General features: G+C 38.6%; 1 protein-coding gene across 1 annotated transcript; it reads right to left on the reverse strand.

Moving 5' to 3' along the window:
* Window positions 1–6,352: 6,352 nt before the first annotated feature.
* On the reverse strand, window positions 6,353–16,107 carry LOC306758224 (noelin-3-like; the record flags this gene model as incomplete). Its single annotated transcript, XM_079243466.1, has 6 exons — window positions 6,353–7,030; window positions 9,219–9,325; window positions 10,256–10,475; window positions 11,949–12,104; window positions 13,441–13,584; window positions 16,039–16,107. The coding sequence occupies 6 exons, from the start codon at window positions 16,105–16,107 to the stop codon at window positions 6,353–6,355; spliced, it is 1,374 nt and encodes a 457-aa protein (XP_079099592.1).
* Window positions 16,108–16,665: the final 558 nt, after the last annotated feature.

Raw genomic sequence — 16,665 nt, forward strand, 5'->3', positions numbered from 1 at the left:
CTGATGTTCCATTAAAGCAAGGCTAATAAAGAATCTGGGGATGACATTTGCAAACTGCAGTTATTAGTGTTTAAACAAAGCCGAATCGCCTCCGCTCCAGGAACAGAAGAGTATTTTGTAATTAAAAGAAGATGGAAGTTGTTGGCAAGCAGATTCAAAAAGAAAGTAATTTTTTTTTAAAAATGGGGTCACAGGGAGAGTAAAAATAATTAAAAGAAACAAAAAAATGAAATAAATGAGTAAAAAAATGATATTGAATAAAAATTAAAAGAGAATAAAACAAAATACATGGAAAAGATTGACGGGCAGACAGCTGTATTAGTTACGATTCAACTTCAGTTTCTATCTTTTAAATCCATTGCTGTCACTCATTACTCTGGATGAATGGATGGTTACTTTTCTCCATTCTACACAGAAGCTGATCACTTTTGGATGACCTTTTAACTAAGCATTACACATGAGAAAATTCACCGGGGTGATTTTTGAAGTCTTCATTTTCCTCTAATTTTCGTATCCACTTGATTTATTTTCCTTTCTGGCTTGACACTTGGAAAGTAATCTTGTGCAGCGGTACTTCTGGAATGTCTGAAATGCATCCATTGAGGCAAAACGGTGAGCAGTAAGAAGACCTGCTGTGGAGAAATGATCAAGCTGAAGATGAAGACTTTCAGTACCTCTTTCAAAGTTATCATGCAAGTTATCAAGAACACTGTTAATTTTTTCAAGGCTCTTAAAAAATAATAAATAGCAATGGATGGGTGCTCTTCACATCTGAGCTATGAGCTAAAACAGTGACCTTAAACTGGTTTATGAAGATAAAGTGGACATGTGGAGTTCCACAAGGTTCTATGTTGTTAAACATCTACCTGGGCTCACCCACTCAAATCATGAAAAACAACAAAAATATGTTACCATAATTATGCTGATGACACGCAAGTCTACATAAACATCTCACCAGGAGACTTTAGTCTGATCCAAAGATTGGATGTGCCAGAACTTCGTCCCAGTGAAATTGAGACAAAACTGGGAAAAAAAAAAAAATTGGAGCTGAGGAAGAAGGATTAAAAGTCACTCAGCTTCAAACTGTTTAGTCATGGAATCAGACCTGAATTTTAGCATTAAGATACTTGTGGAGTCATGCTTTTATAGGGAGCATATAATGGAATAAATGACTGATGTCGCTGCAGGATTTAGAAAACCTGACACATGCATTTTTCTTTAGTAGACTAAACCACTGTAATGTTGTCTCTACGTGTCTCCCTAAAAAGTCCATCAGACAGCTGCAGTTAATTCAGAACGCTGCTGCTCGAGTCCTCACTAGGACCAAGAAAGTAGATTGTATCAGTCCTGTCTGTCAAAGAATGAACTTCAAAATCCTGCTGTTAGTTTACATTCAGGATCTTCTGGTTTGTTATGAGCAGATGTCTCAGGTCCTCACATTTCAGAACTAAACACGGAGAAGCAAAACTGCAGGTTTGCTGAAACTCAGCAGTTTTAAATCAGGGTTAAAATGTATTTTTATTTACCACCTCTCATGAAACAACTGTAAATTCCTCACAATGGAACTTTTATTTCTTGCATTTTGTCCTTTTTACTTTGACTTTTTGTCTTTATTTAATTTCTTTTATTTCTGTTTAAAGTTTGCTTTGATTTACTTTTGAAGGCTTTTTCTACATGAACTCTTCTAAATACCAAATGTTCTCATTTCAAAGGAGTATGTTTTTGTGCAGCAGTATAAGCAACATGATAATCCAAAACATAGAGGGAAATCTACAGCAGAATGACTGAAAAGATAGTCAAAGTCTGAACTTTAGTGAAATCTTAGTGAAACTGAAAGTGAAACCACTATTACAATGTGTCACAGTGGGAACTGGAAGCTAGACCCAAATTCAGCACACCAGGCAAACTTACAAAGGGATGGAAACAGAGGTTAACAGGAGTACTAAAAGGGGCTGACAACTCCAGGATAAAAAAAAAAAAAAATTCCACTGAGGACAGAAATTCAAAGCTAAAGAACACAGGAGAACAAATCGGCTGGGATAAAACAGAAGTGACATATACACACTAATTAGGCGTTGCTGAAACAGTGGCAAGGGCGGTAAAAGAGAACAATGACAGGACATAAACCAAGCAAACAGAAACATAGAGAATGACCAAAACCTAATACCCCAATACTTCTGTCTGAATGGAAATATGTATGATCGGCACAAAATTACCTTCAAATAGTCACAGCTAATAAATCGACGCAATATTCATTTGTGCCTTTTTAAAAATTCCATTTTCTTTCCTGCTTTTCCTTTAGAAATGACTGCTTGTTAACCATTCTTGGAAGTGAACCTGTAATAAATGCCTCCATCTCAGAAGTACCAAGTTATAAAAGCTGGAGTCAAGATGAGATTTGATGCTGAGGGGTTATATAACCAACTCCCTTGGCACACTAATTGGTTTGAAATGGCACTTCATGTGGTGGACTCTCCACACAGATGCGTGCTCAAGACAATATGTGTGGTCATTAGGATCTAGTATTTGGACACATGGTCTAAGTGCACATTCATGTGACATGACATCAGGCAACAGACCAGAATTATGCTAACATGGTGCACTTGAACTGTACTTGATAACCACTATATGTGTAGTCAGAGCTGTGGACAGTATAAAATATGCGATGACTGACTGAATTTGATGGTAGCATTTATAAACATGCTGTTGCTTTAATAAGCAACACACATGAAGAACTTTTGGTTTGTGGCATGTTGGACTAAACATAGGTTTTTGCAAATCCAGATAGTTTAAATAACAAGACATATTTTATTAAAAAGCCAATCCCAGCTGCAAGCTAAATGGAGACAAACAAGAAAAACAACAAAGCCGAGTTTTAACCTATTTGCTGTGCATTTGAAGATGTGATTGCCAAATTATTGAAAGACACATCCACGGGATAGTAATTACTTTTACTTACGCACACATATACACAGGGGGGCTAACACCCTCTATTTAGAATCACTGTTGAGAGTTGACCTGTATCTCAGTACTCAATAAATAAAACTGAGCAAAAACACTGTGAAGAATTTTCTCCTTGATTTGCCCATAAATTTTCTAAAAATTCCCTCCTTAGAAACAGCATTTTAGTAAAGTGGATGTCTGCTTCATTTATTCATTTAACAAAGTCTAAATCACAGCTGTCCCAGAGGGCAACTTGCAATTTTTCTCAAGTGAAAACAAACCCAATTATGAAGTGTGACATCTAAAGGAAGGCTTTTGTGTTAGCCCTACTTTAAATGTAAAATTTAAGAGTTCACTCCCAGCAGTAGCTATTAACTTTTCCGACTTCAATCATCATAGCTGACTTGTTTTGGAGACATCAGTCTGCAGCTGTGTTCTGAAGCTCACTGTTTTCCACTGCCTCAGACGTGCCTCGATTGCACAAGAAAACAACTGAACTTAAGTTTCCTAAAAAAAGAACCAATCGCCTCTCTTGTTGAACAGGGAATTTGCCAACATTCAGGAAGTTTTGCTTTGTCTCTAAATAGCCAGAATCAGTTTAAAGTCAAGTTTGGATTGAATTAAATTTAACTGAATATAATGAAAGTGAACAGATCCGTTTCCATGCTTATTTTCTGATGTCACAGCTGTAAATCAAGCACAAAATATCTGATCTAACAAGTTTCTACACGGTTGACTCTGTAGTTGTGGTCCTGGACATTGTAACAGCCCCGTTTACATTTGGGTTGTACCGTCAGAAGCAAGGTGTAAGCACAATATTTATCGGTCTAGAAGAAAGTTTCAAGTTGTGCATCAAATTCTAGCTGTACCAAATTACCAACTGTGATCCAAATTCCACCACTGATGTAATGGTTATGCTTTTCACTAACTTCTTCTTTATGAAGCTCTGTTGTTTGTTAGTGTTAAAAGCAATAGTTTCCAGTATTTCTTATTCCGTTATCTCCCGGGACAACTGAACACCAGAGTCACTCATGTCCCACCTTGTAATGCAATATATATATATATATATATATATATATATATATATATATATATATATATATATATATATATATATATATATATATATATATATATATATATATATATATATACACATTTGGTTCAGTCACGCTTTCTGCCTGGCTGAACTGCATTTATCCGACACATAAGAAAGGTTTTGCTCCAAACCTGTCATAGATTGAGACGAGGGTGGTCAGTGCTCTCATGGAGAGTGGCACTGTGTTTCAGTGTGCATAAAACCTTGTGTGTAAATTGTGTGAAGACTCTACCTTTGCAGCATAAGAAGACTGAAAAAGTCCTCAAGGTCATCAGACACACACTCACACACTGTGCAATCACACCTCCTGAATGATGAAAGGTTCCCCGAAGAGAGAACAGTCCTGCGCCGCAAAGGGTGTGAATTCTGTGCTGAGCTGTAAAAGTATATCAGTGTAGCAGGTGTTCAGAGCTTTAAAAGAAAAACAAAAAGGAAAAAAAAGATCATCATTTTAAAGTTCAGGGTCTGTTGTGGATATTTACCTCAGATTTAACTTCATTTCATGAATTTATCTGCTTCTCCAAGATCTTATTTACAGTTCCAATAGGTGCTACAAAAACACGTATTTACTTCTCAGAAGTAAATAAAGAAAAAGGGAGGATAACAAACAAGACAGTTGAAAAGTTATCCTTAATTATTTACACTCATTCATTTATTCATTTATTCATTTTCTGTAACACTTGACCCAATTCAGGGTCATGGGGGTGCTGTAGCCTATCCCATCAATTTGCAGGCGGAAGGCAGGGTCTATCACAGGGCCAGTATGTGGCCATTATTAGCAAAAGATGAATTAAAAATTTTGTGTCATTAGATCACAGCAAAGCTCTCAATTTGTATATATGTATGTACAGTATATAAACACATCCACATGAACATAAACTAAACTAGAATTCAGGAGGAGAACGGACAGACAGGAAACTAGAAAGCAGAAGATCTGGTCAAACTATCTTTTTTTTTTTTTGCTTAGGAAGGTTCCTAACAGGACTCAGATGTAGCTGTATCTACAGTCTAATAAAAAGGGGTTTTTCTTGGAGTCAACTAATTTGGATAAACAGGACATGAAAATGTTTTTATATCTATTTGTATCCATCTTAAATGCTGGACAAGACAAATAAAAAAGGAGAGATGTGTCCCCAACTGTGATAATACAATCACATACATCATAGTTACCTTTAAACAAAACAGTAATACCCCCCCCCATATAAGACACATCCTACCATTTTAATGAAAACAATACTTTATTTGTTGTTATGAATAACATCTTATTTACACAAATGAATGTGTATTACATTCATTTAATGCAGTGTATAAATGGATCTGTGTCATGACAATAGCTAGAATGTAGGAGAATGAGATGTTGTGCAAATACAAAATACACAGATATAGAGTTACAGTAAAAATGCCAAGAGGATAACCAACATTCATGCACGAGAGCTGGTATCCTTGGGCTTACAGAACAAACTGCACTGAATAAGGCATACAAACTGTTGCTCAAGTTACAAAATACTTCATATCTTAGAGGACTAAGTTAAAGGCAGACAGATTTTGGGGTTTGCTGAGTATTTTGACTTGGTACTTCAAGATACCCTTAACCATGATGGCTGAGAATCTCCACAGACACAAAGAAAAGCCAAGTACATCAACTATACAGGTGCATCATGGGTCACCACATGTCTTACGGTCTTGTACAAGGTCAAGTACAAAATTTTTTAAAGTAAAAGTACAAAGACAAATTGAAAGTTAAATGCAGGCAGTGAAAAGCAGGAATAAATTAGCAGATTGTGATGAATTAGTGGCAAGGACAGAAAGGAAACAAAACGAACAATTAATGGACACAGTCAAAACGTGAATAAATTAGGAAGCGGGAATAAATGAGTAACAGAATGGAGAAGCCATTATAAACAAAACTTCTAACTTCTTAGAAAAGCTTTTATGCAAGAGAGAAAAGGGAGTGTCAGAAATTACTCACTTCATTTGTAGATGTGAAAACCAAAATTGCCATGTTAAAGTGCCATCATTTAGTCCAGAAACAGTTTGCAGTGGGTTTGAAAATGCCTTGAAATTACTTCCATGTTGTGCTGCCTTATTTTATTAGTAGAGTAGAGGGGGTGTGTTTCATCTTGGAATGAATCTCTCTCAATTTATTTTCCATATCAATAATTAAACTACTGCCAGTCAAAATAATAGAAATGAAAAAGTATTACATTGATTAGGAAGATGAAATAAACAAACGCAAATAAAATGAATCAGAAAGTTCAGGCACAACCTCGCATGTTTTCTCTTTTTCTTTTTACACGTTCGCTTTCTCCTTTAAGAGTCATCCTCGGTTTTAATTATGTGGAAAAGTGTAACATTAAAAAGGACCTGGTGGCCATTATTCCACCCATATAGGGCGCGGTCCCTGGCGTTGTAGTCCAACATGGACATGTGAAAGTACTGGTTATGGAAGGGAATGTCTGTATATTCGTATGTGGACGTTTTGGTGGAGTAGGCGTAGTACACCTTGGCACCGGTCAGGTGGGAGTTGGTGATGTAGAGAGTTCCGCATATCATAAATGACTCACCAGCATTCCTCTTGGAGTATTCTGTGTTCCATGTGTTGATGATCTGGAGTGTGTCTGGGTTCAACCTGCTGATGACGATGTTGCCAGCGTTTTGGTTGGTGGCGTACACGGCCCACAGGCCCAGCTCGTCTGCCATCAGGTCGATGTCTGAGAAGCCTCCCCAGGTGTACGGGTACACGTTGTGGAAGCCTGCCGACTCCAGTGCCCTCTGCGTGACCACGCGGCCTGTCTCGAAGCTATATCTCACAATGATGTTACTCTGCATCTTGTTGTAGTACAGAGAGCCGTTGTACACCACGTGGTTGGTCCCAGCCCATTTAAAAGGCAGGTTATAGGTTCTGGATTCCACTCCTGCCACAAAGTCTGCCATGGATTTGTACTCTTTAACTATCTTGTTATTGGTGTAGCTGTCCATGTACCAAACCTGTAGAGAAATACAGACAGGAAATGTTTCTGTAGTGGTCTTTTTCAAGAAACCAGTAACCCACAACACTGCTGTAAGCAACCAGTAGAACAAAAAAGCTGAGATCGCATTGACCGTGGAAGGTATGATGAACAAAACTGCTCCTCTAACAGAAGGATGGGAAAAGCTGGTCCAGGAAACACACTTTGGAATAGATGAATTAATACACCAGCTAAATGTTACAAGGATCTGTGGAAACTTTGGCTGACCCAGAAGGATGCTGTCCATCAAAAGCACAGTGTCACACCTTCAGAATCATTTCTTCCTGTCTGTCTGTGACTTTTCTCATCCATAAGGCGTTCTGTGAACAAGGCAAGGCAAGACTGTGAAACACTACAAGTTACACTCTTGTGAGGTATGGACGACTGAAACTGATAAAAGAAAAAAAAAAACCATTAAGGAACCTATAAAATAAATCAAATTTATATTTTGAGTGTAATTTTCAACTGTTTTAATTTAGCTTTGTAATAATACTCCTATTTATTTACATTTCTGTGTATTATTTCCTTCAATGTCACTGATATTCATTTATCACGTAGAAAATGTATTCATAGGTATTTTAACTAACTCTACAGTCAGTTGGTGTGTTTATTTACACAAAACAAAGAAAATACGGCCTGTTGGCAATAATAAGACTTGTGATTCCAGTTTGTCAAGTTCACACAGAGATCATTATGACACTGGGAAGTAAGAATTAAAACTCCATAATATATTTTCCTTATCTCAAATACTCTATGACAACATTTTTTGTAGGCTACAAATTTTCCTCAGTTTGATATATTCTTCCCTGAAGATGCGACATCCTTTCGGCTCATTGATCAGATAATTGCTGAAGTCCAAGGTCCCTCCGCCTTGTAGCGCTTAGAAATTCTGTAAAATGTGAATGAAAAATCTGTGGTCACTATTAACTACAGTGAAAACTCTTTGCAGTGGGTGGGTGTGTGTCATGCTTTTCCACTTTCTTTCCCCTCTACATACAGTTAAAAGCTTCCACATTTATTTGAGATGCTTTATGTGTTTTTTATGCTTGAACTCAGCTGTCAAGCGCACAAAAAGGTAAAGATAAGAAGAGGGACAAAATAGTTCCATCTAAAATGATAGCGTTGCTTTGAAAACCAGAGAGCCAAAGATGTGTGAATATGTATATTAGCTCTGGAACAGGAATTTTTTGGGCTGTATATTGCGTTGCAAAATGCGTTTCTTTTTTAAACGAACACATTAAAAGCATGTGAAAACCTGTTGCACTGAATCTTAGCAATTGCCTGGGTTGCAATCAAAATGCAAAGTTTTAAAGTGTATTATACAGGCTCATAATATCAATGCTAGCCTTAACATTAACTGATGCTCATTTTTCAGACATAAACTAAAAGTTTTTATCTGTTTATTTACATCTACATATTCATGCTGCATTGTGCAGCTGGAATATCTGTAATTATCACAAAGATCATAAAGATGTTCAAAGTTCTTTCAAAGTTTTTTTTTCTTTTTTTTTTTTTAACATAAAATCATAAACTATTTGCAGACAATGATTAAATGTTCACAAAGTGACAATATGTATCAGGTATCGGTCTGGTACTATGTGTGTATTTGCATTCATAAAAGGATTCCAATACTACAGAATCTGAAACCAATAAGAACAACCAAACAAACAAACAAAAAAAGGGCTGTTAGACTTAAATATTAATATTTGTTTTGATAACTCATTAATGCATAAACATACGTATTACTCACAACTTATTAATAATCTGAATTTGTCATGTGAACCTAAACCAGAGGTGCTCAAGTTGGGTGATTGAAATCTACTATCGTGCAACTTTTAGGTGCAACCAGACCAGGTCTCTGTAGAGCTGGATGACATGCAGAAGAGGGAATTCAGCTATTTTATTCAGGTGTGTTGGAGAAAGGTTGCATTTTTTTTCTCATTGTGTTCACTATCGACTTCAGCTTCAGTAGCGCAACAACAGTAGATGCTAGGTCCCTGATACATCACATTTTACTCGATTGCTTCTTAAATAAAAACCCAAACAGTCAATACACAGTGAATGAGCCTCCATGGCTCAGATTAAACTACCCTGTAACTTCCTGTAACTGTTTAATGGTCTAACTGTAGAGTACTTACTTAATAGCAAAGAAATGCACATTTGCTCACCCTGTTGCTTTTAGGAGAAGCCAGTGGGTCTGTCATCCAGGCTCCAAATCTGGTTCCCGAAGTTTTCACTGTCAGTGGCCCAGTGATCTTCATCAGTTTGCCGCAGGCTGTGAACACATCACACACATTCAATCAAATAAAGCCAACCAAAGCTTGTACTTTACCTTTATCAAAGAGACAATAGACTTATTGCTTTAAATAATTCACAACACGTTCTAATATTATCACTGAACCAGCCAGATCTGGCTAAATATAACAATGTTATAACAATGTCTCAGGCAAAATACAAAGCCATCCATGTGTCAGAGCCGAGGGAAACATTTACGCAATATGGTCTGATTTTTGATGCATCCAAGTTGCATTTATTTTATCTTTCCAAGCACTTTCAATGAGCCAGGAAGGACAACAAGGCAATCAACACACACAGATTTCCAGTTTCTATCGTTAAGTACTGAAATGCTATTTTACTGAATCAATCCAAAATCTGTGCAAAGAATGTGTAATCACTGCTCCTGAGCTTCAACACATTTCAGGACATGTCCTCTGAGGGTGCACATGTTAGTTATTTCTGTTGACACTGAGGGACATCGACAAGACTGATAATTGAGCAGCTGATAAACTGAGGCTTCAGTTATGCAACTCTTTAACAAAGGCAAGGCTGCTCTCAAGGCAGAATTGATCTGAGCTGGAGTAATGTAATTAATTGTTTTTCAGTGACTACAAATGTCAAAGGAGTGAAAAAAGATTGATTAAACTGAAAGAAAAAAAGACAAACTTGCAGGGAAGACAATCACAGATCACTCTCGATACGCTCTAAAGCTTTACAGTACAAAGCTTTAGTTTCACCACGGTATATCTTCGCATTGGAAATAAATAAATACATGAATAAACAATTTATGTATTTGGAAATTTTGGACTCTTTGCAAATTTTATAACTTGGGTAGAAGTTCTGTTGTGCCTCCCGGTGTGTATCCTGTCTGGCATGTCTGCCAGTGGCTGCAGGAGGCATGTCTATGCTTAACATCAGAGAGACTCACTGAGTTTGCTCATGCAGTTGTGGAGCCTATTCTCCAGGTTTACAACCCTCTGCTGCAGCTCCTCGTAGTCATAGGCTCCCATCTCCTCCTGGATACCCATTAACACGCCGGACAGGTTTCTGATCTCTTCTTTGAACTGGGAAATGAGCTTGGCATCTGTCTTATACTGCTCCAGGACAGGGATCAGTGGCTGCAAGGACTCCATCCTTCCCTTCAGCTCCTGGAACAGACAGAAAGGGTGTAGAAATAATAGCCTCAGTTTGGTAATACGAACTGATGCAGTTTCTGCATCTTTCCATAAGTACCGGTGCTTCATAAATTAAAATAAAAATAATTATCTCCCTTCTTTGGCATAAAAGGCATGTTCTCCCTTCTCGATCTGATTGATTTCTATTGTTAAGTGAAGCAAAAAAGCATCTTTTCATTCCATTAATGGAAAACCAGCAAAGAAAAAAATTATATTTAGCAGAGAAGCTTGCCGATAGCAAAGTTTGTCATGAGAAGGGCGCAACCAGAGAAACAGATGCACAAACATCTTAAGTATGAGCCCAAAACATTCTATTAGAAATACTGTGTGATGATTAAAGCTGGTGTCAGTATACAATGTCAATTATACCTGACAGGAACATGGTCCAATAGAATGGTCCAAGACATTAAACATCTATCTTCCTATTTTAATCCAATGTAAAATCATTCAATGAAAGCTGATTAGCTGGTTGAAACTAAGTTTGGAGAAACAGTATTTTATTTATATTGTTCATAATTCTTATCAGTCATTAAAAGTTCATTAAATGTCTCAATGTTAAAGTAGATTGTTTTCTTGAATTGCCTTCATTTGAACATAGTTTGTCTGTTTATGGGTTGGTGAAGTCCAAAATCTTCCATGGGGAGCTCATCCAGATGAAACTGTGTACTTTACAAAGCTTGCATTTTTGTGCAGTACTGGAATTGAATTGATAGGTGAAGTAATTACAATGTACTAGTTATACTCCCAAGCAGGTGTTTATTTAAATGTTGCATTTACTTTATTCACAACTACTGTTAAAATATGAATTGGTTGTCATTCTTACTAAATATAAGGCTGGACGACCTCTTAGTACCATTACATCTGATGTTTGCTACATAAGCAAAGTAAAGACCAAAAAGAAGCCTTTATGATCACGATGATTTAAACCAACCCGGGTCTTCAAGTACCACTGCCCTGCATAGAGGTAATCCTACTTTAACACACCTGAATTAACATTAACAAGCTTGTAAAGAACTTGGTTCATAACTGAATCAGGTGTGTTGGAGTAGGAATACATCTAAAACAGGCAGGCCGGTGGTACTTGAGGACAAGGATTGGAAAACACTGATTTGGATAAAATGTGAATACAATGATTGCAATGAGAAGGACATTAAGGCAAACATGTATATTTAATAAAAGTGTTTTCCTTGATCCCAGCTGTACAGAGTGTTTTTGCCTTTTTTTGGGTCAAACAGATCATTTGTGCACATTTGATGCAGCCTTCAGACTCTGACTTGACTTTTAAAACAACCTTGTCCTCGGCCAGCCAGCAGCAAACCTGCAATAATTTTATCCCGAATGACAGTTTACAGTTTAACATGCTTCTCAGGTATCTTTAGAGGAGATCCCCAGCCAGTTTTTCTTATGATGTTTTCCACGCGGTTAAACATCAAACAAAAACGCTACCTCAAAGTTTTTGTTGACGAGCGTCTTCCTGTCCGACTCGATCTGCCGGAACTTCGACCGGAATCCTTTGATCTGGTTCTCCATTCTCATGATATACTGAAAGTCTCTTTGCGTCCGCAGGTTCAGCACCTCGATTGACTGCGACATGTTCTGCACCTTTTGAAAAGAATGAAAAGGCGCAGCATTGATTTTTTTTTCAGTCCACCAACAGATTAAAATGTCCTTCCTGTTCAGCCATTCAGCTGCAAGCCGCGCTCCGACTTCCCGTGGAACAAATCAACAGTTTGACCTCCAACATGACCGTCTTTTCACAAACAAGCAGGTTATAGCTTCATGTTAATTTCACAAGGTTGTGTGTGAATATAATGATTGCAATGAGAAGAACATTAAAGCAAACATGTAAAGCTTTTTCTTTGGGCACAGCTGTAACACAACTGATTTCTAGCTCTGTTTTTTTCTCCACTTTTGAAACATGTTCCACAGATTTTCATATCTTAAACAGAAACTCTTTACTCTGCTACTTTTGAAAACATATATTTTACAATAGCAGAGACTATACAGTGCCTTTTTCTGGTTTAACAAAAACTCACTGGGAAATGGGGCATGTGAACAAGAAGAAATGTGGTCCTTTCTCTTCCCACTCTAGCTCTAATTATATATATAAAAAAACAGCATTATTGGAGCACATCAGCAGCAAAGTGGCACAACACTCATATAATGTGTTTTTCTTCTGGCTCTGGCAGAGAGATCCTGAAATGGCCTCACTGACGCCCTGAGGCAGCTTAGTACATTAGCGTCAGAGGGCCCTGAGAATGATAGAGCACATGCATTGGCAAACAACATCAAAATGTAAGTAACAGCAATGTTTCCTCGTAGTATATGTCACAGTCAATGGGGAAAGTGATGCCAGCACTGTGCTGTTTGTTGTCACAAGAAGGCGTAGGTCACGTTTGATGGCTCCACCTCAATCCCCAATGTTGTCAGCTGTGTGCCTGAATAATTTCATAAACGTGACCCAAAGTTCATGCCTTTTATTAACAAAAATAAACAAAGGAGGTTTATTTTAAAAACAATGACAAAGACCCTCAAAAAGCTAAATTTCTGATCATATAGCAAGACAGACCGCATTCTCATGCAATTTCACCTGCAAAAATGTCATGGTAGGATTGCGTTTGCTGCACAAAAAAAACAAAAAAAACAAAAAAAAAACAAAAAACTGAAAAGCTACAGCTGTGTTAAAGTGAGATAAAAACATTCTCATCTACACTGGCTGTCATTCAGCTGATGCCACTCATGTAATATATGCAGAAGAGAAAAATAGTGTTATGGCCCAGGCTGGTGCAATCTCTCTGAGGATTACAGCAGCAAAACGCCATGAATAACGATTGAAAATGGATGTGATGTCTGTATGAATTCAGGTGTGCTGGTTCCTTACAGTGAGTGTTTGTCCTAGAGTGTGAGTGTGTGCTTGTGCGCAAGGGTGTGCACATGCCTTCTCCAGGAGCTGACGGAGCTGTCTGCCTTTGGCATCTCTAGAGCACAGATTCTGTTCGGGCGCCACCACCGTGCAGACGCAGCGCCCGTCTGCATCCTGAGCTGAGCTGTACACCTGCCACCCTTCCTTTGGCCGGATGGTCTGCACACAAAGAGCCACAAAACAATTATTAAGTACACACCCAGATTGTCACAGACACACAAATACCCTGATGATGATGTTATTGTTGTGAAACTGCAGCACATGGCTGCGATATTCTGCTGATTTTTTTTTTTTCCCTCATGGATCATCATTCTTCTGCCTCATGAATCCAAAAGCTTTGACACCAACAAATTCCACTGACTTACAAAACAGTTTCTGCTTTGAAAGAACAAACTGCTTTTGCCGTAAGATGCTCACACTATGTTGTCTCCAGTGAATTGGTTCCTTAAGAATAAACAATGTTTCCTGGCCTTGATGAATAACCTGAGTGCAGAAATTCCTCTGTTTCTCCTTATAAGATCTTCCAGTGCCTTAACTGAAAAATCCAGCTGGGCCAAACAGATAGACCTCATTTGTGGGAACTTTTTCTGCACCTAATAACATTTTATACACTCCCTGATGCAAAAATGTGAAGCTCCAATGTCATAAAGTTGTGCATCATAATGCTGTGCAGGGTATTTGAATGCAACACCACATGCTTATATCAGATTGAAAACAGCTAAAGCTACTTCCAAATATGTTGAGCAAAGCCTGCTGGAGTGCTGGAATACTTTACCTCTCAGGCTCACAAACAGAGTTAGTTTTTGAAGAATACTGCTATTTACTGTCAGCATGGGAAATTAAAATAAGCCTCCAGCCAAATCCTGCCAACCTTTGATTGCGGATGGCAAATTTCTTTGTGCTATTTGCCTCTTTGCCAGAAAAACAGCGAGTATCTAGATTTTGTTAAATATCCTGAAGCTAAATCAGGAGGAAAAACAGCATCTGAAATATCCAAATGTTGGCATCCACTCATCCTTAAAAATAAAAATAAATAAATATAATGAAGGCATCCATTCATTTTCTCATCCATCATTTTCTGTCAGTCTGAGCCATTTAAAAACATTAGCCATTGGACATGGCACTGGCCATTAAAAACCATGCCCCCTATGAGCAGGCAAAAATGCCAGGCCAGGAAGACAGCTCAGCCTTTGACTCACCATTTTCACCCACTAGGAGGCTGCTTTTGGCTACTTTATTATCTCATCCTGACATAAAATGTAGTTTTTATCAAATAAACGGCAAGTCAACCAATACTTTCAACCCCGATTTCTCAGCCATATTTAAACATTTTCTCATTTAAGGTCTCATTTCTTAATTACTACAGCTTGTGCCACACCTTAACTCTTCAGGTTAGGTTGCTTTGCATAAAAATTAAAACTACAGTGAAAAGCAGGAGAAGAACAGATGACATTGCAGTGAGATATCTGGAGGTCATGTGAGTACATTGCTGTGGTGGTCTGAGGAAGTCTTAAAGAAACTGAATGGTGTGGCGCATCATCATGGCAGCAGAGATCTGCCTCCGTCTTCCCTTTCTGTAGATGAATGGGATCAAAGTGGGAGGGGAAACAGCATCTTTAGCTCTTCTTTCTCTTTCTTTGCCTTAAAAGGATCCTAAAGAGGGTGGTTTCACTAATCTGATAAAAACGGTCTTTCTCTTGTCTTATGAGTGACGCACATCCTTTCCCCTCTTCTCCCTCTCACATTTCCTCATATGAATACGATTCTGTCACTCAGCCAAGCCAGATGCACTCCCCACTTTGGCTTTACTTTGTGAGGAACTCTGTGAGAAGAGTTTTCTTCCTCATTAAATAATGCAGACAGCTGCTTTCTCTTTTGTTTTGAACATTCATTTGAACTTTTCCATCCAACTGAAGGAGTGTCTCTTTAGCTTGAGAACATTTCCTGTCGCTGAGCAAATGGGCAATGCTCTCTCTGCACACCTCTTCCAGTCGTGGCAAGGTGAGGAAACTGCTTTGCAATCAAGGCACTGGCAAACGGACTGCACTCTGCAATGGTTGGATGTACCTAATTGACCATTGTTCTTCTCCAAATGGCGTGCAAGCTGCTCCTTCTAATTTGTGATAATCCTCCCAAACACATTTCCATTTTAAAAGCTTAAACAGACATTTCCCCCCCTAACAGGCAGCAAGTTGGACTTTTTAAGACAAGAGGAAAAACTCCCCCCTTAAAAGAGAGTTATGTATCTGGCATCGCCCCAGTTTGATTTAAGCAATGCACAAAGTGATGTGTGAGTGTGGCTTCAGCTCAACCACAACTTAATAGGGATTATTTGTATCTAAAATGACTATTGTGCACAGATTTTTTTGCAAATTAGTCTAAATTCCTGTCAACATAAGCAACGAGTCGGGAAAGCGGGAAATGATGACAAAAAGAAAGTGAAATGACTCATCCTCGTCTATGGATCACTATGAAATCCCCCACCAACACTTAATAGATCTTAAATTCCCAATTGAAACAATTCTAACATGGCTTATCAAACCAAGCTTGCATATAAGTTTATTTAGCTTTTTCTGGCTGAAAAAAAAAAAGATCTCTTTATGGGAAACTCACCACTGTCGGGCAGTATCCGAACAGCAGCAGAAACATCAGCGGGTTCAGGACCACGGACAGCGGCCACATTCTGTCGGCTGATACGCTTAGCTCCTCCACCTCCGCCGCGACAACAGGGGAAGAAAAAAATCACGCAAGTTTTTGTCCGTGTGCTCGCGCCACCGCGTCTACTACGCTGTGGGAAAAACCGTGACTTCCTGGCAAGGAGGGGGGCACATCCATTCACTCGTCCCCGTCACGCGTGCCATCCGGGCAGCTGGGAGAAACCTCCTCACTGCAGGGAGGGGGGGGGGAAAGACAAAGTTTGTGGGAATGCATGCACGAATACTGGAGATGCGTTCACGGACCCTTCTTCATATGGATATGACATCATCCAGCCGACTCGCTCGACTTTAAAACAAGGCAGCTTATGTTTGTTCTGAGGAACCTCTGTCAGCTGCTGAAAGTTGCAGCTGGCAGCATTCATGAGGAAATCTGAAGCTACTGGCGCGCGAGCTCGGAGATGCTGCTGCGTTTATGTGATTACGCAAAGAGCGCGAGAGGTTTATGCCGATTACTTTTACTTTTACACCAGTTGTATAACAAAAAATCATCAGGCAAGCAATCAAACAAAAACCTTAATGCCTA

The sequence above is a fragment of the Telmatherina bonti genome (genome assembly GCF_933228915.1).
Source record: "Telmatherina bonti genome assembly, chromosome: 7".
Taxonomy (NCBI): Eukaryota; Metazoa; Chordata; class Actinopteri; order Atheriniformes; family Telmatherinidae; genus Telmatherina; species Telmatherina bonti.